Here is a 26,737-nt window from a genome sequence, read left to right as displayed (position 1 = left end):
CCTGCAGTGAGAGCTCTGGGTGAATCAGAGGTGACCTGACCCCTCTTGAATCTCAAGATAAACATGTGCAGGGGTTCAAAGAAAAATTATTCTTTGCAGCCAAAGGATGGAGGTTTTGCTCCTTCTGGTGGCTCTGCCTCGTCTCAGGGCCACGTGTAGGCAGAAGAGCAGCTTGGCCATGGCATACACAACTTCAATTCCAAATAAGGCGATCAGGTGAGAATTTTGCCCCCCATAACGTTCTCCGAGTGTGCCAAGCTACTAGAAGCAACTTATTAGGTGTTGATACTGATTACATTTTACTAGCCATGTCTCTATTTTTAGTGACTCGGGTCAGGAAACGGAATCTCCACTTCAGTGCATCTGGCAGCCCATTGAGAAGGCAAATCAATTGTTTTTTCCCCTGTGGGCATATTACATAGCCATGGCATTGGAGACTCAAAGCAGACTTATTAGATTGGCACACTAAGCCTGGGACACAGAGGTCTGATTTATGTAAACCACTCCCCCATCCTTCTTGGACAGACTCACCCTTCACTACGACGGCCTCAAGAATGCATTTATTGGATTCTGATAAAAATAGTGACTAATGTGTGGAGTTTTGCCATGTTGTTGCCAGCTAAAGAGAATCTGGAATTATCGTAGATTATATAGTCTGTTTCTGAGGTACTCTGGTGTCTTCTGACAGATAGTTACCATGCCAATTTAACTCACCAAGCCCCAAAGAAATATATAAAACACTAAGAACCCTCTAGTATTTTATTCCAAGGATGTGGGAATAGTGGCATTGGACACTCCCAGCCTCTTCCTCATGGGTGGACGATCGGGTGCTTGGATAAGGTCCACGTCACACAAAGCAAACAGCAGTGTTCAGTGCAGGTAATACTGTCTTCCCCTCTTTGAAAACATTAATCTAGGTGAGATTACGATGTCCGAAGAGAGTTAGAACAACTGCTAATCAGGAGAAGGAAGATACGGAACAGAATTTCAAATTCTCACAGACACTAGACTTTCAGGGTAGGTGGTTGAACTCTTGAAACGATTCCCTGACATAATTCTAAACCTCGTGCTAACCTTAAAAATACCCCCACAGCATTCTTAAAATCAAACAATCATTCAAAACACCAAATGTACTCGTCTGACTAGTTAGAAAGTGTCCGCCTTGAGCATTGTGCTCCTGTAAGATTGACCGGAGATCAAATTGCCAAGAGCTATTTGACAGGGAAGCCGGGACCTGAGGAGGCAGTGGGCATGGTCATGGGCTAAGAAGAACTCAGAGCGGGAGGTTGACAACAGTGAGACCACTCAAGGCATGCCCTCCATGCAGAATTCAGCACCAGAACCGGTTGCGTCAGTGGATGTTATGCTGCGTTTATCTACTGTGAATAGACAACATTGAAATATATTTTTAAAATGTTAATGGCAGGGAAAAAATTAAAGGAACTAAGAGTATAATTAAAAAACGAATCAAAACTGAATGTGAAGTTGTTCACTATGTCTTTGTCTTGCCAGACGCCTTTAGACGGTAGGTCCGGTTTTCAATACTTTGAAAAATCTTAGGGAAGATCCATGGGGTATTGACCAGATGCACATTGAGCATCAGGAGATCTGAGTTCTATCCCCACTTTCCCCATTAACCTGCTGTGTAACACTGAGTGACAGTTAACCTATGTGGTCCCCAGATTCTGTGCATAATCCATGGGGGTTGAGTTTTAGAATTTGAAAGGAAAAAAATCCTTCCAATTTAAAGAATCTGCAATTTCCCATTGTACCCTTGATCGATGAAAAGTTAGTATTTCCCCTTCTTCTCTGCTGTGTAAGTTTGCCACAATCCAACGAGCACTTCCCCCTAATGGACGATGGCCGGGCTTGGCTAAAGAAGGCCGCGTCTAGAAATGCGGGCGCTGCTGGCGTGAGTAGAGCACGCAGAGGCCTGGGGGTGGGGGGTGGGGGATGGGGGTTGGCAATGAACACTGTGCTTTTGAAGTTATTTCTAAAATCGCAGGGAGTTTGTACTTCTATAAGAATGCCACCTTTTGTTTTCAAAGACAATAAAGATGAATATTAATAGTTCAGATAGTCTATAGGCAACTTTTATGAACTGTCCAAACTATTAAGAAGTAACATATATCACCTCACCAATTCTACTGTGCATAAATGCCTTCCCCCTCCCCTACCTCAATACCCACAGAAGTGCTGTCAGGGGATTCCAGAACTTTGGCCTACATGGGAGGAACAGAGTGGTAGGTGGGAAAGGCTGGGTTTCTTGGACATAATCTTTTGAGGTGCATGTGACTCTTTCTTGGGTTAGTGAGCCCCAGCTTCAGCATCTGGGAACAGACAGAAGGGTAGAGTGGGGAACCTGCCTATAGCACTTGGTTGGTTTAGGCTGGCTCCAGGAGGAACAAGGGGAGGTAGAGATTGGCTTTGCCAATGACCAGGCAGAGAGGCATTGAGAGAGACTGAGACATGACCCCAATCTCTCTTAGCATGGTAACCTGGGTCTGAGCCCCTCAAAGTCAGCAAATGGAAGATTGATTTCTTGGTTGCATTAAACTATGATTAATATACTCCACATGTGGTGAGGAAATGTAATACCGCTGTGTTCTGAAAGAAGTGCTATGTACATTCATGGGATTGATCATATCATTAAATGACTTTTGAAGAAAAAAATGTTCTTGTAGGGGCAAAACAAAAAAATGAGCTTGTAAATGTATGAGGGGGCTTCAAAGAGTTGGTGGAAAATTTCCGTGATCTTTTAATTCAAGTTTTCCACAAACATTCTGTAGCCCACGTATATAAATCATATATATGATATGAATAGCTACCTTGGAGACTCTAGAATGTCTAGAGTCCCGGTGGTGTAGTATGCAGTAGCCAAGCACTCAGTCCCTCACAGAAGGTCTGCGGTTTGAACCCAGCAGGTTCTCTGTGTGACTGACCGCTTCCGTCAAGATTACAGCTTTGGGAACCTCGTGAGACAGTTCTACGGTGTCTTAGAGGGTTGCTCTGAGTCAGAATTGATTCAGTGGCAGTGGGCTGGGCTCTCTGGCATAAGCACAATAGGATGTGTAGTGAGGTAAGTGAAACAACGAAGGGTGTGTTCTCTGCGTTTTTTCAGGTGGCATCCCTTTAGTAGGAAAATGAAACACGAAAGCACGAAGAAATGCGAAAATGTTACAGAAAATATGTTAGCAAATATGTTTGTATGTAGTACATATATGTTCCTATGTGCATACAATATAGCCTGCCACTGCCAAATGTAGGATTTCACTTCATAGTAACCTTGCAGGATTGAACAGGACTGCTCTTTAGGGCTTCTGAGGCTGTAAATCTTTAAGATCAGACAACCTCATCTTTCTCTTGTTGAGTAGCTTGTAGGTTTGATCTGCTGACCTTGTGGTTAGCAGCCCAATGCTTAACCCATGCTGCCACTAGAGATTCTGTTCACAGCATGTATCTGTGTACACACGTACGCATGTGTGTACACACGTGTGCTTAATGAAAAAGAACTTTGTGAGAAGAATGCATTCAGAATCAGGTTTCCAGGGAGGCAAGGGGCAGTGACTAATGGGGAGCAACTGCTATGGATTTTGAAGGCACCAGGTTTATCCAAAATAACCATAAAGGGTATTATTTACTGGCACATCTGCACTGACAGGCACTGGCCACATGTTTTCATTTCTACTGATGTTCACAAAAGCCAGCACTAGGTATGACGATCCTTTTCTCAAACACGGACAGAGAGCCTAGGGAAGAGTTAGGATTCATAACAGGCCCCCGAGCTGTTTTAACCACCTCACAAAGCCATACTGTGGGTCTGTCTGACTTGAAGTTGGAGAAGTGCCCAGAGTCATGTCAAGTGTGGAGCGGAATTGTGGGTGTTTTGGGGAGAGTGGCTGATGGCTGTTTGGAAAGGTGTCTTTAGGACAAAGTAACAGGTTGGGGGGGACAAGGATTGGTGGACAGTATGGGTAACGGTAGTGGATGGAGAAGCCATGACTCTTGGAGCTCCTCAGATCAATATCAAACCGAAGGAAAGTCCATATTGGAGGTAGGGTGTCAAGGAGAAGACCAAAATAAGGTTTCACGTGTCAAGGATGGTTCTGGAGAGAGGACAGGGAGACTCTAGGAGGTTTTCGTGTAATAACAGTATGGGAGCGGAGTTCATTTGGAAGGAAGATGGCACCTTCTCAATGACTTAGCAACAGATAACTCTTTTTCTTTCGATAATCTTCAGCCCTTCTAAAACATTGAAAGGGAAATGCTACTCTCTTTTTTGGGTATATGTGTCAGATTTATTTTAGAGACATCGTGATAATTGTATGATAGAGAACATTAGTTTAGTCAGTGGTATAGAATTTAAAACACAGTCTCCACGGGGCTCTGGGCATGTGCTACCGATCTGGCGGCCATCTTCCCCTCACTCCCGAAAGGCCGCTCTTGATCTGCTTTCTCGTACATCTTTGCTTTGATGTGCCATATGTAGGTCAGCAAGAGGATGTAGATGTATACTGACACAAAGATAGCTATGTAAATATATACGTAACATTATTCATATCACAAATCAAATTGCTTTCAACACAGGGAAATATGTACATATCTTATCAACTGTACTTCTTGATACCATATGCATCTCGTTCTTTGTTCAAAAGGTGTTCTAAGTCTGTGTTCAGATAGAGTTCTGCAGAAAGTTCTCTCCACTCATTCATATTTATGTGGGCAGGATCAAATATTTTTGAAATTTTAAAGAAGTCGTGCCAATATTTCCAGAAACACGTAATGAGCCTGCTTGTTATTACTCTCAGATCTTACTGCGTCAGGGATTCTAGGCTTTTGCACTGGGGATGGTGAGATATTTGGGCCCCTCATTTTCCTCTACTCAAGGACAATCCATTCAAATCTGGTGCTCCTATTCCTGGATCAGTGGTCCACACATTAATACAACTGTAGACATGTAAATAATCAAAGACAAAAATTAAAATACAAAAGGGTTCTCCAGGCAGTTTCAGTAAACAGTGACTTTCAGATAAAGTTTCCTCGCTTATCGATTGATTAAGATGGGTCTTTATTTAATCCCTCAAGGCTGGGAAACGATGACTTGTATTCTAGCCCATCCCAATAGATACCAGAAAGCAATGTAACAGAAGATTAGCAGATTATTGTATTGAAAGGAATGACTGTTGTTGTTTTTTTAATTCCTAATGGGAATGCCATTTGAAGCATTCATGTTTCTTTGCCTCCCAGAGGCGCCCCCTCCCCAACACGAGGCTCCTGCAATAGAAAGCCTCTTCTCTCAATAGCTTTAGAAACTTGAAGCCCCAGAGGCTGCTTTGCTTTCCCTGGGAACTCCCAGTCTTGAATGTTGTAATAACATAAAGGGAGCAGGGTATGCCTGGATTTAAGGTAAGAGGGGGAGGGGACTAATGCATTTTTAAGAAGAGAAATCAAGCTTTAAGAGTAGCTTAAACTAATTTTCAAAGAAGAGAGATTAAAAAATATAAATGCTTTTAAAAGAATTGTATATTCTCTTTATACAACACCGGCCAACACATCAAAAGGATGCAATTTGGTTCCTGAAAAACATGTTCCAAGTCTAAACATACTCCTTCCAGAGCACAGGTTTTGCTTTGAAGTACACTGCAGCATGTGGGCCATGGACAACCATGTGTTTTGCTGAGAGGGTCAGATCATGGTTCCCAAGCATTCTTCCCCATCTTGTCTCTCATGGGACCCAACAAGGTGAGTGAACATTTACTCACACTCAGTCATTTACTCACCTCTCTTGAAAATTTCGTAGCGTATGGAAAATCCTGCGCCGTGGGTCTCATAATCAGAGACAAATCTGATGAAGAGAAACGGCCCTGAAGACACTATGGGAGAAGGGGCGATCTTCCCACAGAACTTTCCCCATAAACGCCCACTGGCATTGTCCCCATCGATGACTTCCACGTAGTCATACCTGCCAGGCACACATGGTAAGACAACATTAGTTGGGTGAGAAACGCCCCTTCTGATTTCCATAATTGAGAAGCCAGCATTATTCAGCAGAGTCTGTCAGGAAGAAAAAAAAAGGGTAAACAGTGCTGGCCGGACCATCTGCATTCACCACTTGCATTACGTAGAGGAAAGACAAATCTTAGCAAAATGAAATCATTAAAATGGACTACATCATGTCTGCATACATCATCTGGCAACGCCGAACTATGAGGAAGAATGGTGTCCATTATACTCGCCGACAATGTCAGTTAAAGTAACCAATTAACAAGAAAAAGAAAAATCTCAGGAGCACAATTCTCTATTATTAAATGGTGTCCCTTTGTCTGTGGTGGTGGGGTGTCAATACATAATGCTATGCATTCTTTTCAAACGGAGAAGTTCTTTTATGAATTCAAAATGTCCCCTTGGCTGGAGCTCTCCATGAACAACACTTTGATTTCTGTGGGCGACCCTCTAAACATATGGCCATGGAATAATAAACAGACTCTTTACTATTTAACTCAATCCCAGACTTCTGGGGGGGGGGCTGGGGGGGTGGTGTTTGGAATAGGGAGGGGAACAACCTTCTCGGCATGTGTACCCGATGGCTAAAACATAGATCACCCTCCACTAATCCACACCTGGAACATTGACCACAGTGTCTCCCAAGAATTTATGCTAAAATATAAACTAACTTTGTTTGCACCCACCAGTCTGAATTTTTAAAGGAATGCCATGATTGTTTCGAAAAGAAAATATCTCTACATTTGAGATCATCAAGCTATATGATTATGCCCCCTCCCCGCTCAAGATAATCAGGCTAAAAAAATGACGTGTTAAAGAGCTCCACAATAAAGAAATTACAGTACAATATTAATCTAAAGATTTCAATGATGTAGCAGGTACATCCTGACCTCCCAAGTCCCTAAAACGCGATGACCCATCTGTATGCCAAACACACTTGCAGGCACGACCACAGGAGGTTTGGTCTGGTATTCTGTATTCCTTAGTACCTTGAGCTTGCCTCTATTTTTATTTAGCAAGTCACCTAAGAGCCAGATAACCAGATTTGTCCTCCATATTTCTTCTAGAATTGACATGGAAGCATTAGAGTACATTCATTGTAAGCCTTGATTTTATTTCTCTGCTTAACTCAGTTCAAAAGTCCTGGGACATATTAATTTCAGGACTGGCTGAAATATGGCAGTGACATAAACGGAATCTGGCAATTCCAAAGAGATCAAAGTGCGGATATCTTCCTGATGACCAATGCCATCTTTAACAATCCCCTTTCCAACTGCCCAGGACACATTACTTGCGTTTGCATAACGTCTCCGGAGACAACTGGAGAGGATACCACTCGTTATAGCATAGACAGCTTAAGGCTCTTTAAATTAAAAATGACATTACCTCATCAGTTAGAATTGTGTGCCAGCTTTGTGTAGATCGAGAGGGAAATAAAGCTGACATTGACGGAACTAAGCATTAACATATGTGCATTATTGTATTAGCTGCATGTCCTCGGCTACATCTGAAGTGTCCAGTAGTAAGCGCCCGGCCTGCTCGCATTGCTGCCCTTTAAAACGATGAAACACACAGAGGAATTGTGTATTTCTCAAAACTTTGCTGGATGTTTTGCATATTAAAAGGGGGAAGAGGAGGAGGAGGAGAAGAGGAGGAGGATGAAGAACACATTATGTTCAAATCCCTAACTAGCCTTTTGCATTCAACTGGGGCCAGCTGAAAGGAACACCATTCGCTGTATTCTGAAGCCTCTGCAGTTGGCCTTTATGGAGTAATTCCTTTTATCTTGACTGCTTCTTTGACAAGACAGGTCTGCATGTTTGCCCCACGCTTTCATATAATTTAGCTGTGATTTGAACTGTCGGCTGTATTTGGCCTGGCTACCGTGCATCTAGCGGTGCTATATAGACCTTTTATTTGGATGGTGGCATGGTCGGAATACTAAGTGGTCAGATCCAAGTGCATTCTGCCTTCCAATAATAAATAAGAGAGTTGGGTCAGGCATCTTTGAAGGCTGGAGGGCATTCCCCATGGGAGACCTTTCTTCCAGGTATTCTAGAAATCAGCAAATGGCATGCAGTGAATTGCAATCGGGGATGAAATGAATATTTGCACTCACATAACCCCCATAGTAAACACTAGGGTCTTCTTTGGGCCAGACCAAAGGCTCTTCTTAATGGATGGATGTATAGATCGTGATAAGAATTGTACGAGCCCCCAATAAAATGATTTTTTTTTAAAGTGGGGAGAGGGATAGGAATCCCTTCCTAGCAAGAGATGGGCCATGGTGTCTTTCAGTGACAATCTGGGGAGAGTGATGGAAGGGACAACAGAGCTTTGATATCTGTAAACTGGAATGTGGCTATCATTCTAGCGCTTTCTTTGGAAGGCTCATCCAAAAGACCCCCAAGAGTATCACAAATAGCAGCTCTTGTAAACATTCCGGAGCGTGTGTGCCCACTAGCAGCAAAGACTGGCATTGCAAAGAAGTTAAGAAAGCAGCTGGCAACTGTCTCTGGAGTTGATACCATTCTACTTCGTAAGTTTCTCACTGGCAAACCTGGTGCCAGGAATGCAGTTGGTGTGCCAGCGTCCCTCCCCAGAGACTAAATGTGTCACCCCGGCAACGCACCCAGCCTGTATTGGCCCGAGGCCCAGGATACTGAGTTTGCAAATTCCGGTCCCCCAGCCGACTACACATTTCTCTGTTACCGCTGCCAGCACGGAAAACACTGCATTTCTTGGAATGTCACGAGCCTGCTAGTAGCTATGGTGGAGTCGCACAAGGTGAAAATTAAGGGACTTGTCTGACCCTCGTTCAGAAGCACCGTAATTAAGGGACTTGTCTGACCCTCACTCAGAAGTGCCGTGCTCCAGCTGTTAGACAAGTGGGACGGCTGTCTGAGAGGCGATTTCATGAAACCGAGATGAGGGGTCAGACTCTGTTTGGAGCCCTGTGGCTTGAAGGCCACCACCCTGCTCTGTAGAGAAACTGTTCTGGGTGACCAGGATGTTGTGTCTGGATTCAAAGTGCAGTCCCTTTCTAGGTGGAAGTCTGCAGCCAGGGCTGCTTCCTTTTCTTCTTTACCGGACAAACACAGGTCCGTCTCTGCATAAGGAAGGCCCCGGCCCCACCCCCAACCAACACCACCACTGAGCTTCCAGAGACGTTTAATGGAATATGGATTTAATCATATATAGGCAGGTGATAATCCGCCTTTCAGGCCGAACCCTGGTGGCATAATGGTTACTTGGTTGGACTGTGAACCTCAAGGTCAGCAGTTCCAAACCACCCACTGCTCCAAGGGATAAAGAAAGACTTGGCTTTCTATTCCAGTGAAGAGTTACAATCTCGGACCCCCAGAGGGGCAGTGCGACCCTGTGCTACAGGATCACGATGAGTCAGAATGGACACAATGGCCGTGAGTTTGAGTTTTTTAATTCATTTTTAGGCATCCTCCCATTTCTGTTCTTAAGTCTTCTACCTCAAAGCATTCCCGTTTCTGTATTAGCGGTGGGAACGTGGCTGTCCATTTGTTGGAAAGGAATGCAAAGATCTCATGGCAATTCTCTCAGCTTATTGGGCTGCGGTGGCTTGGGAGATGCAGCGTGGTGCTGGAAGCTCTGTGGCCTGTATCGAACACACCAGCAGAGTTGTCCATGGGTTTCTGAGACTCCCGATCTTGACGAGCGCAGAAAGCTTCATCTTCTCCCACCAGAGTAAGACAGACTAGGAAAAAAGTCTTAACATTGACTTCTGATTTAAAAACAAACAAAAGTCTCCCTGCCATTGAGTCCATTCTAACTCATAGGCCAGTCTGAGACTGCCAGCTTTATGGGACGGGAAAGCCCATGAAAACCTGTGGATGAGAACAGAGCATTCCTCCACTGGCTTGCTTTGGACACACCATCAGAAAGGATCAATCACTACAGGAAGACACCATGTTTGGTGAGGGAAATAAATGGCCTATACAAGGGAGACCCTTGAGGAGATGGACTGGCCCAAGAGGTACCCCAAGGATGGACATGGGCACGCTGGCTGCAGCACCAAGGGTATCTTCTTCTGTTGAACATGAAGGTCACCGTCAATTGGAGCGGAGTCGTGGATAGCTAACAATTACAGCCATGCAAAGATAGCCACGTGAGTCCCCCCCCCCCTTTTTTTTTTAACAATTCGAAGACTTCTCTAACTCTTTAGTGTATGATCGGTTCATGGGGATCTTTGCACTTGTGTCCCGGGCTTTAGAATTCTTAAAGCGCCTTAAGCTGAAAGGCCATATCTTTTTAGATCACACTATGGCTGCTAACATATTCACCCGCCCACACTCCACGAAGCCCATGTGGAGGGTGAAAACATTTTGAAATCTTAATCGTAATCACGAGTTAGGTTTCCCACAAGAGTGATAAAGAATAAAGAGTTCCTTCTAAGAATTCTTGCAAGGGTTACCCAGAGATGATTACTTTTTTAAGCAAAGTCTGAATAATGGGTTTAGGAAAAAAGCCAAATTGGGGGTGGGATGATGGGAAAATGAGAAATGTATTCAGTCACTGCAGAGGGGTTTCAGGGGCTTTATGGGTACCCCATGCTGGATAGACAGATAGCATGCTTGACTGGAGTCGGGTTTTCTCTCGTGAGTATAAACGAGCCCAGACTCTGGTGGAACCCATTCATGGAAGGAAAGGCTATTGTCTGCAAGGTGTTGTCTGATACAGAGAGCTACTGTACCAGCCCCTCGAGGTTCTCGACACTCTCGAATTATTAGGAAGGGGGATTTCAGGAGGTGGTGCCTTTTAATCTCCTTCCAAGACGCTCTACACTCACGAGCCTATAGACATTAATAATGGGGAAATCTGATACCTGACATCATGAACCAGGGTGGGAAATTATGTTGGCTAGCGTAATTTTCACCTGTAAAAATGTGTTTGGTGGACAGGTTGGTTTATTTTACACAAGGCACTAAGAGCTACCCCAACCTGCAAATGATTAGTGCGTCCGAGAATTACCTTACACAGTCCCTGCAAGAGAAGAGATTATTTTTTTCTCAGTGTATTAGAGAGATGGTTTTGGAAAGAAAAATGACCAATAGTGGAGCTAGGAGGGGCCCAGTTTTTCTGCACCTGTGTTTTCCGAGCGATTTTACACAAAATGTACCCTGAAACATGCCTGTTTGCAATATTCTATATTCTAGGAGCCTGGGTGGTGTATTGGTTACATTGGGTGGCTAACCGCAAGGTCAGCAGTTTGAAACCATCAGCAGATTCATGGGCAAAAGAAGCCGTTTCTACTGTTGTAAAGAGTTACAGTCTCAGAAACCCACAGGGGCAGTTCTACTGTCCTATAGGGTCATGATGAGTCAGAGTCAATTTACTTGGGGGGGGGTATTATAACTACTGTGCATGAAAAGACCTACAGTGTTCATAGCCTCTTATTGAGTAATTCTATTTCTGAGGTTCTATTGTAGAGGAAAACACCTGTAATAAAGTCAGATATGTGTGCAAGAACTATTGCCTGAAGCTTAAGTCAGAAAAACAGGCACTGGAGGAAACACGGAGGGAGGGTAGAGGCCAGTGCTGTTGTTGTGCATCTCTGGGTTAGTCCCGACCCGAGCAGCCCTGCCCAACAGAAAGAGACACTGTCTGATCCCACACAGTCTTTCCTATGATTGAGCCTGTTGTCGTCCTTGTGCCAATCTAGCGCATTGAGGGTTTTCCGCTTTTACAACGACCCTCTAATTTACCCTACAGGATGCCCTTCTCCAGGGCTGGTCTCCCCTGGTGATGTGAATGCCCAAAGTCCCTGAGAAATGCTCACCATCCTCACTCCTAAAGGACATTCTGGTTGTTCTTGTCCTGAGACAGTCTGTCCAGGAAGGATGTTGGGAGCGTTCATACCATGGAATATGCAATATGTCGAACCAAAGTTCTGTTTATAACATAGCTGATGATGCAACAAGTGAAAAAGACTATGATACAAGTGGAAAATCACATCATAACACGCTTACAGCATATTCTCAAATCTAACTCATAGTGGAGAGGAAATAGACCAAACTTTTATAGGGCTTTTTCTGGGGAGGGAAGTTATGCGTCTTACCCATTTCTACATTTTTCAAAATTTTTACAATGGACAAGCATTCCTTTAAAATCACATAAATGTTATTTTGGAAAGCATTAACCTGCCTATAAATAAAGTAGCAAATCAATACCTGCTTGCCAAGCTAACAGTTTTATATTTTTGGTCAGAAAAGAGTCTCTTTTATAGTGTTTTATTTGGAAATGAATCAAAGGTTTGATTTTTTTTATTTAACCAATGGATCAATGCGAATCTCTGTGTGATCCCCCTTAGATTCACAAAGTTAAAATGAATTTAATTTGGTTGCACACTTTCTACAAGGCTGGAAATACCACTTTACATTTGTACAGACATTTCCATATTGTAAAGTGCTCTCACAGGTATTATTGAATTTAATATTTACCACGATCCTTTAACAGGCAGATTGCAGGTGTTATAATCCGAGAGGGCATTAGTGAAGCATTGTGTAACACACACGCGCGCACACACACACACACACACACACACACACCCGAGAATATTTGCAACCTCTCAACATTAGCTCCTTTCACGTATAATTTGAATCCAATATCTTCTTTGCAATTGTCATGGCGATGCATGATTTTAGAATTAGTAATTAACAACAGATAATTCACTTCTTTTCAATTGGATAGAATCAGATATAAACTGCCACATAAGCTAATCCTTCATTCCTTTTTCTGAATCACAGTGTTCAGTAAACCCAAACGAGTTGCCATTGAGCTGACTTTGACCTACATTGACCTCACTGAGTCAGACCTGGGTCAGTGACTGCTTGGTAAGAAGTAGATGTGATGGCTCCCTTCCAAGGCACTTGTGGCCAGAAGCCTCCAATCTCTTGGTGAGCCATGTGAAACATTACCCAAAGTTCTATTAGCAAACACCTTGGTGTGTGCAAGGGTATATGGGCATGCGTGTGTGTACATGCATGTGTGTGTGTGTGTGTGTGTGTGTGTGAGAGGGAGAAAGAAAATGCTCTTTGGGGTTTAAGCAAGTCATACAACTGATCCATTTTGGTGGCATTGTGGTATCCCATCGAATAGTCTTCCTGCCAGAGCTGAGGTGGTCCTGTTGTTTAGTCTGGGCCATCAGGGACCACACGATTTAGCCCAAAGCCCACCTGGAGCAAGAGAGCAGGTAACAAGGATCGCTGAAATGTGGCACAGCTTGGTTTCCTCCTCGGGGCCGTCACCCTGAGCATAGGCTGCCCCGGTAAAGGCAAGGGCAGGGACAGAACCTTGGTCACCATGAGGATGTGGGAAAGACAAGGTCCCATGGTCCCCCGGAGCTTAAATCAATCAGGTGAACGCTTCCAAGATGGAGCTGAGAACAACCTGATTAGCGCAGGTTAGAGGACCGCAGCTTGAAGGTACTGCCAGAGGCTGCCGAAGACCTTTAGGGCAGAGGCGCGATGTAGCTGGCAGGATGCCCTCACCTAGGCTCTGGTTCAATGGGAAATGTCTAGGAAAGTCACTTGATAACAGTACAAAATCTGAAAAATTGTGCTATGGACACATTGTTGCTTTGTTCATTAGAGAACCACACGCCTTTTCTAAGTTTGTTTCCAGGGGATAAAGTCAAATTTTCCTCCAACAAATAGTCTAAAGTCAAATATTTTCATATGTGAATGTTTCAGATTCACATACATACATATATATCCCCCTCGGCACACACATCCAAGGACCCTGGTGGCATAGTGGGTATACATTGGGCTGCTAACCAAAAAAGTCAGCAGTTCAAAACCACCAGCCACTCAGAGGGAGAAAGATGAGGTTTTTCTCACCCAGTCCTCTAGGCTTGTTATGACTTGGCACTGGCTCGTTGGCAATGAGTTCGTTTGTTTTTTTTTCTGGCTAGCTACATATCAACAACCAAAGCAAACCCACCATTCACAAACCATTTCTGACTCACAGGAATCCCATAGGACAAAGCAGATAGGGTTCCCCTAAACTACACATTTTTTACAGGAGCAGACAGCCCTCTATTTTATCTTGGGACCAGCTGGTATGTTTAAACCACCGACCTTGAGTTGAGATTAGCCGTCCAGTAATTAACCCAAGGTGCCATTAGGGTTCATTTATATACATATAAACAACAACATCAACCCGGTCACTGAGTCAATTCTGACTCATAGCAACCTACGTGGGATTTCTGAGGGTATAAATATTTACGAGGGCAGATGGCCCCCTCTTTCTCCCATGGAGCATGACTCAGTGACCTTGTGATCTGTCAGCAGTGTATTGTATTGCGAAGCCGAAAGCAGCACCAACGCTTCTCTATCCACTCAGGGTCAATCAAAACACGGGGGTAGGAAAGAATACACTGTGAGCTTCTTATTGCTGCGTCCCAACAAATCACCACAGACTCACTACGGATACTCAGGAGGAAAATACACCCTGTGTTATTAAGGAGAATTGTAGGAACTTTTAGCCTTGGATCTGAGTCTCATTTACACATCCTACGACATGTTCTCATATTACCTGCTCTCTGTGGGACCGACAACAGAAACGTGGGTGAAGGGAGATGTTGGATAGTGTAAGATATGACAAAATAATAATAATTTATAAATTATCAAGGGTTCAAGAGGGAGCGGGGAAGAGGGGGGAAAACAAGGAGCTGATGCCAAGGGCTTAAGTGGAAAGCAAATATTTTGAGAAGGATGAGGGCAATGAATGTAAAAATGTGCTTGACATAATCGATGTATGTATGGATTGTGATGAGTTATATGAGCCCCCAGTAAAATGATTTAAAAAAAAGACATGTCTTCCTACTCTGTTTGTATTCGCCTTTTCTAATACTCTCACTTTGAATCCATAGTGTTCTTTGTTCGACATGTAGATTTAGAGTTTATGTGTATTTGCACCAAAGGGCTATGCTGTTGACATTATCTGCATATCAGATGCCACTGTCTTAGTTGAGGGAACCACATGCGGCGCATTGGTTACTGCATCCGTTATTTTAGGGACATTCCTGTTATCCCATTGCTGTGTCCCTCAGTTGTCACAATCACGCAACCTCAGGTTCCATTGATGAGTACCCTCAAGGTCCAATGCTTTTGCATCCTGTCCAGCTTCAGAACCAGCATAAGCTCTGAAATTCGGGAGTTATCCCCCTGACTGGGACCCAGGCAGTGCAGCTGGGAGGAGCATGGTGTTATAGGGACCAGAGTACCTCTGCTCAGGAACTGTTTGTTAAATTTGGGTCAAACCATCTCTCCTGCAATGACTTCACTGGATGCAAATGGGACTCCAACACCTCACCTCTCTTGGAACCCCCTCAAAATGCCCCCCAGTTCTTTTGTGACGTCATTGTCCTCCTCAAAGACCCATGTGAGGTTCCACATGCGCTTTTCCATAGGCTTCCCGGTAATTCTCCAGGAAATCCTAACCTCATCTGGGCCATCTCACATCTTTCCCATGATGCGGGTCCATCTGCTCAGTTTCCTGCAGGTCCTGAATGCGTCATATTCAGATGACCAATTTTCAAATAATCAGAATAGAGTAAAACCACCAAAGTTCATCTCAGACATTAAAAAACGTAATCTTTGTGCATTTGTAGAGCTGTAGTGTCATAGTAATGAACATTAATAACTTTATTAGTTATAGAAAACTGATCATTAATAACTTAGGTAACAAGTAGGCAGTAGAGAATTAGGGAATTTTCAGCCCCAGGAAACAGGGCATTTCAAAAGTGAAGAAAGCAGGTATTAAAGAAACATGTTGTAGTGGAATAAAATTAAGAGAGAAATTAAGTGGCGTTCACTGTAGTATTATGAAAGGATAATAGCTTATAGTGCTAAGGATGATGGAGGTTGAAATGAGTCACGATCGGTCAGGTCTAACTGAGAAGGAGAGAGAATGATGGTAAAGATAGGATAGCTAATAAACTGCACTTTTCTATGGCTGCATAACAAACAAACAAACACCTATGTAGTGTCTTGAAACGCCGTATGTGACGTCTCAATGAGCAAAAAGTCAGGCGTGACATGGTATGCTGACATAAGGTCAATGTCAAGGTGTCAGCTGAGCTACAGAGTCATCGTGAGCTTGGAATCTTCATCGAAACTCATAGTTGTGGAAGAATTCAGTTCCTTGAAGTTGTAGGTCTGAAATACCTATGTTATTGTTTTCTGTCAGGTGGGGCTGCTTTCAGATGTTAAGATATCACCCGCATTCTTTGACACATGCCCACCTCCATTGTCAAAGCCAGAAAATGTGAATCTCCTTCACATTGAAAGGTCAGGGCCACCCAGGAGAATCTGTTTCTTGAAGTCAACTGATTCACTCCCTTCATTTGATCTGCAGAATCCCTAGATTAGTATTTGATGAAATGATTGTGAGAGAGGGTGTGGACATTAGCGGCTGGGAATGTTAGGGGATGTTTCAGAATTATGAGCTTGGGTTTGGATCAAGTACTCAAAGTGGAAGTGGGAGGGGTCATCTGTTTGCATCATTGAATAAAGCAAAGATTGAGAGGTTCTTTGCTAAGATCCAGGGCCAGACTGAAGATGTGAACCCATGCTGGCTACAGGATTAGGAGGCTGGCAGGTATTGCTGTGCACAGTGACAAGGAAGACAGGGTCCTGGAGAAAGCCACTCTCCAGATGGGATCAAAACTTGAAACTCTAGATTGTCCAACATACCCGTCAATAGACAGAAAAATCATAGTAGTGTCATTCCATTAAAAGAAATATATGAAAGAATTCAAGATGTGAGGCAAGATAGTAATCCAAGTATGTCATTTTAATGGAAAATATTTATAGTCTTATATGTTCCTTTCCGAGAAATTTTATTTCAAAATTTATTGGCACAGATAATTAATTTTAAAAACACTTCATGGGGAAAGCATTTTTCTGAATTAAGCCAGAGTAAGAATGGAAGAGAAAGAAGCTCTCCCTTAAAGTAACCACGCTTCAAGAATGATGGCGTTTTCCAGTGTCAGACTTGCAGAGTTCAGTATTTATAGAAAATTCACATGCCTCTAATTACTCTGAATTCAGTTCCCAAGTAAAACTGTGCCATCTGGAAGATATTAACATCATTTACAACTTGTTCACCTCCCTATTTCATAGAAAAATCGAACTTCTTGCCAACTTTCCGATGTTCCCCAGGAAAAAAAATACTTTATAGATTGTCTGAAGATGGGTTTATAAAGAAAATCAAAGTCATCAAGAAGTAACAGAGGGGTCTTTTGGCCACATTTACTTCCTTCTCATTTATGTTAAATCTGTAAGTCTGTGTTTTCATTTTAAAGAATGTTTTCCCTTTTCTCTGCTTCTTTTCGCTTCCCTCGGCCTTCCAAAGGGAATACTTGTATTTTTTGTTTTTTAAGCTAACTCCTTTGGACTCTCTGGGTGGTGAAAACAGCTCCCATGCTTAGCTGCTATCCCAAGGGTTAGGAGTTCAAGGCCACCCAGAGAGGCCTCAGAGCAAAGAGCTGGCGATGAACTTCCAGAAATTCAGTCATTGAAAACTCTGTGGAGCACAGGCTCTCTCACACACAGGGTCACCGTAAGCTGGAGCCGATCTGATGGTGACTGTTAGTTTCCGTTGGAGTCTCTACTATGGTCAAAGGGGAAAGGGCTGGGTCTCTAAGGCCCGAGTCTAGTCTTTAGTCTCTGACCAAACACGAGTCTCCTTTGCCGTGAACAAACACCACAGTGATGGCACCAAAGGCAACAGCAGGTGACAGCTGCCTGACCACACACAGTCCAATGAGCTGGGATGGGACAAAGGTAAGCAGAACCCATCCCTCCTTCCTTGCCCTCTTTGCCCCTGACTAGCTGGGCTCCCTTGGCAACCTTTTTGCATCTTAGTTGCTCGCCCACCAAATGAACAGGAGGATAATCGAAATGAAAGGGTGAATGGAATGAAATCCTACACAGAGGTCCCCTCACAGAGCTTGATCGCCCCTTTCCAACGAAGGTTGGAATTGAGGAGAAGGACAGAGAGACCTCTTTTCCCAATCCTTTATATCTGGCTTACAACCAGGATACAGCTCAGGTAGTGCACGAAATTTAGTCCTCTCCCCAGTCAGAAGATGAGACATTCTCAGAACATGACCATATCCTCATCTCCTGACAAAAATAAAATAAACATTTGGGATGAAGGTAGGTCCTGCCACAGTACTACTTCCCAAACTCAGCCAATTAAAGTAATTTTCAGTAACGGAGCTGAAGAAAGTGATTTATACAGACCATGGTAGGTAGCTTTAAATACACACATGCACACACACACTCCTTGAAGTGTTTCCATTGATGTGCCCAGCTGACTTAATGACCTGCACTTGGACTAGTGCTATTAGTGTGCAGTGCTGATGCTGCTCACAGTCTCCTTAATTGGGTGGCTGCACCAGGGCACCCACTTCTAGCTCTGGGAAGGCGGTGGCTCTGGCTTACAGAATCACAGTGTGGCTACACTCCTCTGGAATATGGAAGTAAAGTAATCACTGTGTCTAGGCAATGGGGCCTAGTGTACTAATTTTAAAAGTTTTTTTAACACCCCTCCTGATTAATTAGTCATTATTCAGTGGGAATATAACTAACTTTCTGATCAGAGATGCAGGAACTCAAATTGGCAAATAATTTTTAAAGAGCTTTGTTCCCCCACCCCTTTTCTTTTTGAAGTAACGACAGCCGAAACTTTTCAGTGTCAAGTGGGTGAAATGATTCCATTCATTTTGAAGTGGTCTGTCTCTTCCCCTGAAACAACAGCCCTATCTCGTCCTGAGGAGTAGAGAGTCCAGGGTAAAGGAAGGATGGAGCTGAATTTGAGGATGGGCAGTGGACGCACTGGCTTGTTCAGTAGAACCATAGAGTTTACATGAAGTTCAAACAACAAAGCTAACCGCAACTAGAAATGGGAACTTTCAGATATGGACCTAATGCATTTATAACACTGGAATGAAATGCACATGAGAAAAGTAGATCATGTCACAGAGAGTTTCCTTTCCCGCGGTCCCTAATGTTTATTGAAAGCATCATACTGCTTGTCGGAAGTCATCTTTCGAGTCTGATGCAGTCTTACTCAGAGCTCTTACCCTTTTTCCTTATTTGAAATGCTACTAAGTCAGAAGGCAGCTGTGTCAGGGGCAGACGAGGCTGGGCACAGCACTTGGCATGTGGTTAGTAGAGGCCGTTAAGTTGGTCCTCGGCTCATAAGGCCCCGATGCACAATGGAACGAAACGCCTCGCAGTCCTTTGCCATACCTCTGGTGGGTTATGGATCAGACCATTGTGATCCATAGGGTCGCTGCACCCCTGCCCGTTCCTCCTCTCCCCACTGCTCACGGGCTGATTTTGGGCGGTACGCTGCCAGACCTTTCATACTAGTCTTAGTCTGGAAGCTCTGCTGAACCCTGTTGTGCAGTGTAGCCACACACAAACTCTCCCTGGTTGTGCTGGGAATGCACTGACTCGGTGCTAGCAATCTTACCACCCTGGCATGCGTTCTTTAACCCAAACTCAATGTACAAGACAAGTAGGTAATGTATATAATGAGCAATACAGCTGCGGGCATAAAATACATAATCCACTAAGGTTGTTCCTATATGACATTATGTACACCTATTAAAAAACAGAACACTCAGAGAATCAGTGGTTATTTGGTGTAATCATTGGTGTACATGATTTTTGTTCTCTCTCTCTCCTTTTTTTTTTTTCACTGACTTGCTTTACCAACTGGGCCCTTAATTGGTGTAGAGCCAGTATTTAACTATCTCTGCATTAGGAAAAATCTCATGGAGAGAAGAAAGGATTTTAATGACCTCGGTGGGCTCATGATTTACACAGACCTTAAGGAGTAATTGTGTGTTTGCGAAGAAAGGGAAGCAGTGGTCATAAACATAGCGGTAGTCTAAAAGCAGGAGCACCTAAGTCTAATCATATGCCCACAATAAAGGGTCAGCACACTGAAGCGGACTTTGGGACTGGAACATGGACCTAACTCAACCATGAAAATATATAACTCCCACTCTGCCATCTGAACTACCCTCGGCCCCCAGATCTCTTTATGGCTAGCTTACCAGAAGGGAAAAGGGAGTCTGGCCAAGTTCGCCCCAGAAACAATGGAAGCACAAAGCGAACATTTCCAAATGCGCTCTTCTCTGAAGTACAGAGTCAGCTAGAGATCGGTATAAAAGGCCCTCGATAATTCCAAAGGTGCGGCTGTACAAAAAGGACAGGTAAGCAAAGGAGAAGGGATGCTTGGTCTGATCATCCTTTCTTTGACTGATGAGTCCGTAAATTAAAGAAAATAACCATTCTTTTTCCACTCCAATCCAGCATACATCATGATTTAGCATTTCACAAGGGTCAAATGTCTCCAAAGACTCTCTGTGGAGAAACTGAGGACTGATCGTGTCGTAGAGAGATAAGAACAAGAGTTTCAGCATGTGTAGTTCTCATATTGTATGGGGCCAGTCAGAGCCCACAAGGTAGGGAACTTGTGGGTGTGTAAATGGGGGGAATCCCTCACCTGCGAGCTAAAGGCCTGGACTTTGAGTCCGCCCGGAGACTCCTTGAAAGGACGTCCTAGAAATCAGTTGTTGGTAAAAATCGGTCATCGTAGACCTTAGGCACCCGGTTGGTTCCGCTCGGACCCCCGAGGAGTCACTATGAGTCAGAGGTGACCCAGCATGGCAGAAGGCATGATAAAAACATGCGCCAAAGCCAACCCTTCGGGAACTCCTTTCGGTGGCGTTCATTTAAACCCACACAGGTTCTTGAAATTGTTGCATGTCTTTAAAAATATTCTGTATTTCAGCTCTTTTATGCATGTTCATTGTCTTTTCCTCTAGCTGTAGCAAATTACCAGATCACACACACCCTCTGATTACTTCCCATGCTCTCAGTTTACACCTGTTGTTAGTATCCCCGTTCATTGTGTAGACACTGACTCATAGTGTTACAGAGGATTTTTAAGACTCTAAAGCTTTACGGGGCAGACAGTCTTATCTTTTACCCTAGGACTGGGTGGTAGGTTTGAATCATTGCCTTCTGCTTAATGGATAAACATTTAACCCACAGCACCAAGATAATAGAGAACTAGACTTCTTAAAATGTGTTCCCCAAAATGTCTTAGGAACTGCTTCATGAAAAATAAATCCTCCAGATCATTTGGAAAACACTACACAAAATGAATGTTGTTTTCATGAATATTCACAATTTATATCAACATATTAAAGACCCCGAGATGTCCCGTATTTTTGGAGCCAATATAACTTGAATACATTTAATCGCAAGACCCTTTTATTAAATAATGCCTGTGAAACTAATGCTCTTCAAAAAGAAGAATCTAAGGGCTATTTTGAAAAGTCATTTATTTTCCACGAGCAGCAGGTCAGAAGCAATAAAAATAATCAGGGAAGGAATCAGCTATATAACAATGACATGAATTTGAAAAGACAGAGCTACACTTGGCAACCTAATTCCTTCTCCTCTTCTGTCCTACATGTTAGGAATTTCATTTGAATTGATGATTTGAAAAATGACTTTAGCAACAGTTTCTGGCTAAATAAGTATGATGCTGACATCTGATTGTGCCTACACTAGGTGAATTGGACTCAATCAAGTCTGACAAAGAAGCCCAGGTGGCTTAGTGGGTTATACATGGGGCTGCTAACTGCAAGGCCAGCAGTTAGAAACCATCAGCCATTCTTCAGGATAAAGATGAGGCTTTCCACTGTGTAAAGGTATACAGTCTGTAAAGACAGTCTCAGAAACCTACAGGACACTTCTATCTGGCCTATAGGGAAGCTATGACTTGGGATGGACTCAAGGTCAGTGGGAGAGAGAGGGATGCCAGATGTATTCAGCATGGCTTACTCAAGTATGTCTCTCTTTGGGCAGGAATCTAGAATGCCCTTATGTTGCGATGTAGCCGAGTTAAGGGATATGAACAGTGACAAGAAAAAAAATCTGAGGGCATCAATCAATACTTCATTTTACAGATCCTTGGTTGGTGTAAACAGTTTATGCTCAACTTCTAACTTAAAGATTGGTGGTTTCAACCCACCTCGTAGTACCATGGCAGAAAGGCTCCCACAACGAAAATCACATAGAGCAGCTCTGCTCTGCGACACATGCGATTGCCCGTGTTGCAACTCACCCCACGGCCGTGCGTTTGGTTGGAGGCATTGCATTTGATAAGGGAGAAAACGGAACCCCAGGACACCCGAGTGTCTGGAGGCTTATTTCAAAAAGCACTGCCCGAAATCCAGAACTTGCCACTGTATGACGATGGAAGACAAATCGTTATTTTAAGAGGCGATGAAAGAGAGCTTTTTAGACCATCATGGTCTGCTAATTTGAGGGTCCAAATCTTCTCCATAGCATTCCTACCATGCTTAGGCTCAGCCTCCTCCCGGAAGAGGAGGGACACTGATTACTGACAGGAGAACCGCCATGCTTGTGGCAAGCTGAACAGAGCCGCTGGCGTTCCATCATTCCTGGAAAGGTGACACTCCATCTTCGACACCAATTTGATTTGATGATGACGTGCAGTCCTTCCTCCTTCTATCTTGGATCCAGTCCTGCTGACAAACACTAGCGACCCAGCATGCATCTCTTCTGTATTTAATGTAGTTTTCACCCACTGACTCTAAGGCCATAGTTACTTCATTTTCCATCTGATAGATCTCCAGGGTTCTGAAGGTTATCGTTTAAAAAAATTTACTGTGTTATTTTTCCATGATGAGTCTCCAGTTATTGACATATTACAAGAAGAGAAAATATGAAAAACTTTTACTAGGCTGTCACCAGACACAAGATGGCAGAAATGAAGAAAACACATGCTGATAGTTGTTGAGGTATCATTTTTTATAAAGAGAAGGGTGAAACAAGTATTTGTGCATGGATTCAAAGACCCTGTAACTATATTTTGAAGCCCTGGGGTTGTATCTGTGTTGGGATGAATAGAATTGAGAGTTAGATTTCTATTTTCCTCTCCTATCCAACCACCCTTACACTTTCTTTCTGTCTCTATCCTTACATGGTCCAGTCTTCTGCCTTTTTGTTGATTTGGTACCAGGCATTGGTATAAACCGTCAACACTCAGCTACTTAATGAAAGGCTGGTGCTTTGAGTATTCCCAGGGGAGCCTTGGGATGCAGACCTGGCAATCTACTCCCAGATCATCAGCCATGGAGCACAGTTCTACTCTGACACACATGGGTTAACCATGAGCCAGAGTCAACTAAACAGCAGGTGGTTTTAACCTAGAGGTAGGGTGTTGCTTGGTAACACAGAAGGTCAGTGGAGAGAGTTGAGACCTTCAGTGAGACGGAGGTCACAGAGGCGACAGCAATGGGCTCCAATATAAGAACTGTGGGGACGGCACAGGACCGGGCAGGGTTTCATTCTGTCGTCCATAGGGTGACTGAGTTAGAGCCGACTCGCGGGCACCTAACAGCAGCAGCAGCACCGGGTTGCGGTGAGAATAAAGGGCACATGAGAACAAGCACCCGTGACGATAGATACAAGGCAGGAGAAGGGAATGAGCTAAGTGTCACCTTGGACGGACCCCGACGCCAAGGGAACCCCAGAGTGCCCGTGTGACGATTTAGAATGAGCTTTTCCACCACATCTGCTTTGATGGTTGGCTTTCTGAAGCCAAAGAAAGAATCTAATTTTTTCTGAAAAATTTCTTTTACAAATTAGGCATGCTAGCCAAGAACTCCACTTTTTGGACAGAACACACACCATTCCTATTTTTATAACTAATTTCTATGTTTGATGTTTTCTGTTACCCCTTTACGCTTCACACTAACTAATATGTAGCTTTCTGCCAAATCTGACAGTCCCTTTAGCATTGGGGGGGGGGGGAAGAGTAATATAATAAGATTATTGCTACACTGTAAAAATATCATCAATTCACTATACTTTTCTTAATGACTCAGATTACAAGTCTCCTTCCCACACACTGGCAAAATACTCATTTTTGCTAATTAAACACGTGCATGACCATATTTTTTTTAAACATCAAGAAGGGCTTTTGGAAATTTATAAGTCAAATGGCCTTTCTGTCAATTATTTACAAAAGACATCCTCCCTAATTATTTGCCGATGAATGTAGACTCAGAAATACAGGTTAGCATGCTCAACTACAACCAAAGCAGAAGTAATGTTGGATTTGGCAGTCGTTAAAAATAAGAGCTTCAACACAATGTTTGTGTAATTTTTTTCTCCCTAAAATCCAATGTCTTCGAAACTGCTCTCCCCTTACTGCATGACAGACATGTTAAACACAGACTGTGTAAATGTTTGAACCGTAATAATATTGATCTCCTCAATGGAAATTTTCCACACAAATGGTAAAACACTATTAGCCAGGGCTTTGATTTCTGCTCCCATTACGTATGGCAATTAGGGATGAAAGTATTCTTAGCCTATGCGATAGATATAATTTTCCGTGAAAAAAGAAGTAATGGCTTATCTTTATGCAGCGCTGCTCTCCGAGATGCCGAGAGAGCTTTTATGCACGTCATTATTTTCCCAGCTTGGGAACAGGTAGTAAGTATCCCGTTACACGTGAGGATGTCTTTTCTGCAGCTGTGACCACATCCCTAGGAGGACAGCTAGTCGATTTTCCTAAGCAACTGGTTTCACAGGCAATTCTTCACTGCACTGTCTGACTAATGGGCTTGAATGAACTCCTGAATTCCTCACCCCGTGTTCCCCCAGACCAACATCCAAACTCACTGCCGTCCAGTCGATGCCACTCGACAGTGACCTTAGAGCGCAGGACGGAACTGCCCCTGTGAGTGTCTGACACTTGAACGCTGTGTGGGAGTAGAAAGCCTTGTCTTTCTCCGTGGAGCTGCTGGTGGTTTCAAACATCTGATCTTGTGGTTGGCAGTCCGAATGCTTTGAAGGTTGTAGCCTAGGAAATCCTATGGAGAAGTTTCCCTGTGTCATGTGGAATCGCTGGGAGGCAGAATCAACTCAATGGCACCTAACAACACAAAACACTTCCATGCAGGACACGCAGCCAATGTCCCTCCTGTGCACCCACCACCGGTATGTCAGTGAAGGTGTGCATTCTACTACAAGGTTGAACAGGTGTGCACGGAGCTTCCAGACTAAGACAGACTGAAAACAACAGCCTGGCCATCTCTTTCAAAAGATCAGCTAACAACACCCCTATGGCTCATAGTGATTGTGGCAAGACAGGGCAGTGCTGCAGTCCGCTGTGCAGAGGAATTGTCATGAACCAGAGCCTTGCTTGACAACAGCTATTGGCATCAATGTTGACCCCGGGCTCCTGTCTGAGTGGTCTCCTGGTCGGGGTTGAGCTGTGGCTTTCCTAACAGATGAGAATCGCAGAGTCCTTGCGGAATCCTAGAGTTCTCCAAGCCATGTTTAAATCTAGTGAAAATGAATTTCAATGACAGGCTTTCAAATGTTCTTCTTGGGTGCTGCCGAGTCAGTGCCCATGTAGTGCCCCCAGTACAACAGAACAAAGCAGCGTCTGGCCCGGTGCCACCCTCACAAGTGCGCCTGTGTTTGCGCCCACTGTTGCAGCCACTGGGTCAATCCACCTTGTCTTTCAGCCACCTACATTTACAGATGAAGCACTGAGGATCACGAATAGGATTTGTCTACATTAGACCACGCCCCTCAGTATTTGGGGTTATGTATGGATTTGTACAGGTACATATATGTGGATCGCAGTAGACACATGGTAAGATAGAAAATTAGAAAGGGCAATTTGGACGTCAAAGGCATGCCCATGTATTATTAGTTGGATGCCCCAGGTCCCAGCCGAGTTACATGCCCAGGGCCTGTTAGCGATTCCGAGCCTGCCTGCTGTTACCGCTCTAAGGATAACTCGATAGCGTTGCTCTCACATCATTTCCCTAAACGTTTCCTTTTGCTTCCTTCGGTCAACTCCAAGGCCATTCTTTCCCACCCAAGCTCCAGGTTGGTTTGTTCGGTGACATTTTCCTTAAACTCAATCATTTGTAAAAAGGTTCTTTCCTTTGGATTTGTGACATCCTTAGATGGTGCAGGTCACATGATTATAAATTTCTCCAGGGTTACATTAGGATTACATTTTAGTCACCAGTAAACCCCAAACCAAACTCACTGCAACCAAGCCAATGCCGACGGTTACCATTACCTGGGCCTTATTTATTTCCTTAATAAGACGATACTTCTTGTAGGCAGAAATCATGTCATTTTATTTTTCTTGCATTTTACTGAGCATCAGAAAGTAGTACTAATTCCCTGGGAATAAGTTATCCTTTATTGAGGAAATGATATTCAAGAAAAACCAAAACACACAGCATAATCCAAGTTGTCAACCTATTTTATATTCATACTTTTAACAATGTTAAGCCTAATCTTATCTCCCCCCGCCCACCCCCCCGACACACACATGCTTTTCCCTTTGCCAAAGTTAAGATGTGTCTGCTTTGTAGTTAGGGATTGACCCTCCTTTCCCCTCTCACCCCTTCAAAGAATATTTCTTTTTGCTTGCACACATTTTCTTCACTTTTTAGAGTGGTGGTCTCTCACATTACTTGTTTTGTGATTGACTGATTTCTTCGGTATACAGTTTTTAGAATGAAAACCTCTTATTGTTTGAGCAAAAATCTTTTTTCTACAAGTCACATACACCGCTTTGGGGAAAACGCAAAGCACTGGGT

The 26,737-nt window shown here is 43.6% G+C and overlaps 1 protein-coding gene across 4 annotated transcripts in view; it reads right to left on the bottom strand.

The window, feature by feature from the left end:
* NRP1 (neuropilin 1) overlaps positions 1–26,737 on the bottom strand; it is a 168,115-nt gene that overhangs the window by 91,187 nt on the left and 50,191 nt on the right. For all 4 annotated transcript variants that reach the window (XM_075550317.1, XM_075550316.1, XM_075550318.1 and 1 more), the window contains exon 3: positions 5,781–5,962. In XM_075550317.1, the coding sequence (XP_075406432.1) occupies positions 5,781–5,962 (182 nt within the window). The remainder of the gene's footprint in view (positions 1–5,780; positions 5,963–26,737) is intronic.

The sequence above is a fragment of the Tenrec ecaudatus genome, chromosome 5, assembly GCF_050624435.1.
Source record: "Tenrec ecaudatus isolate mTenEca1 chromosome 5, mTenEca1.hap1, whole genome shotgun sequence".
Lineage (NCBI taxonomy): Eukaryota > Metazoa > Chordata > Mammalia > Afrosoricida > Tenrecidae > Tenrec > Tenrec ecaudatus.
The sequence above is the reverse complement of the archived record's forward strand: the minus strand, read 5'-3'. Positions and strand labels throughout refer to the sequence as shown.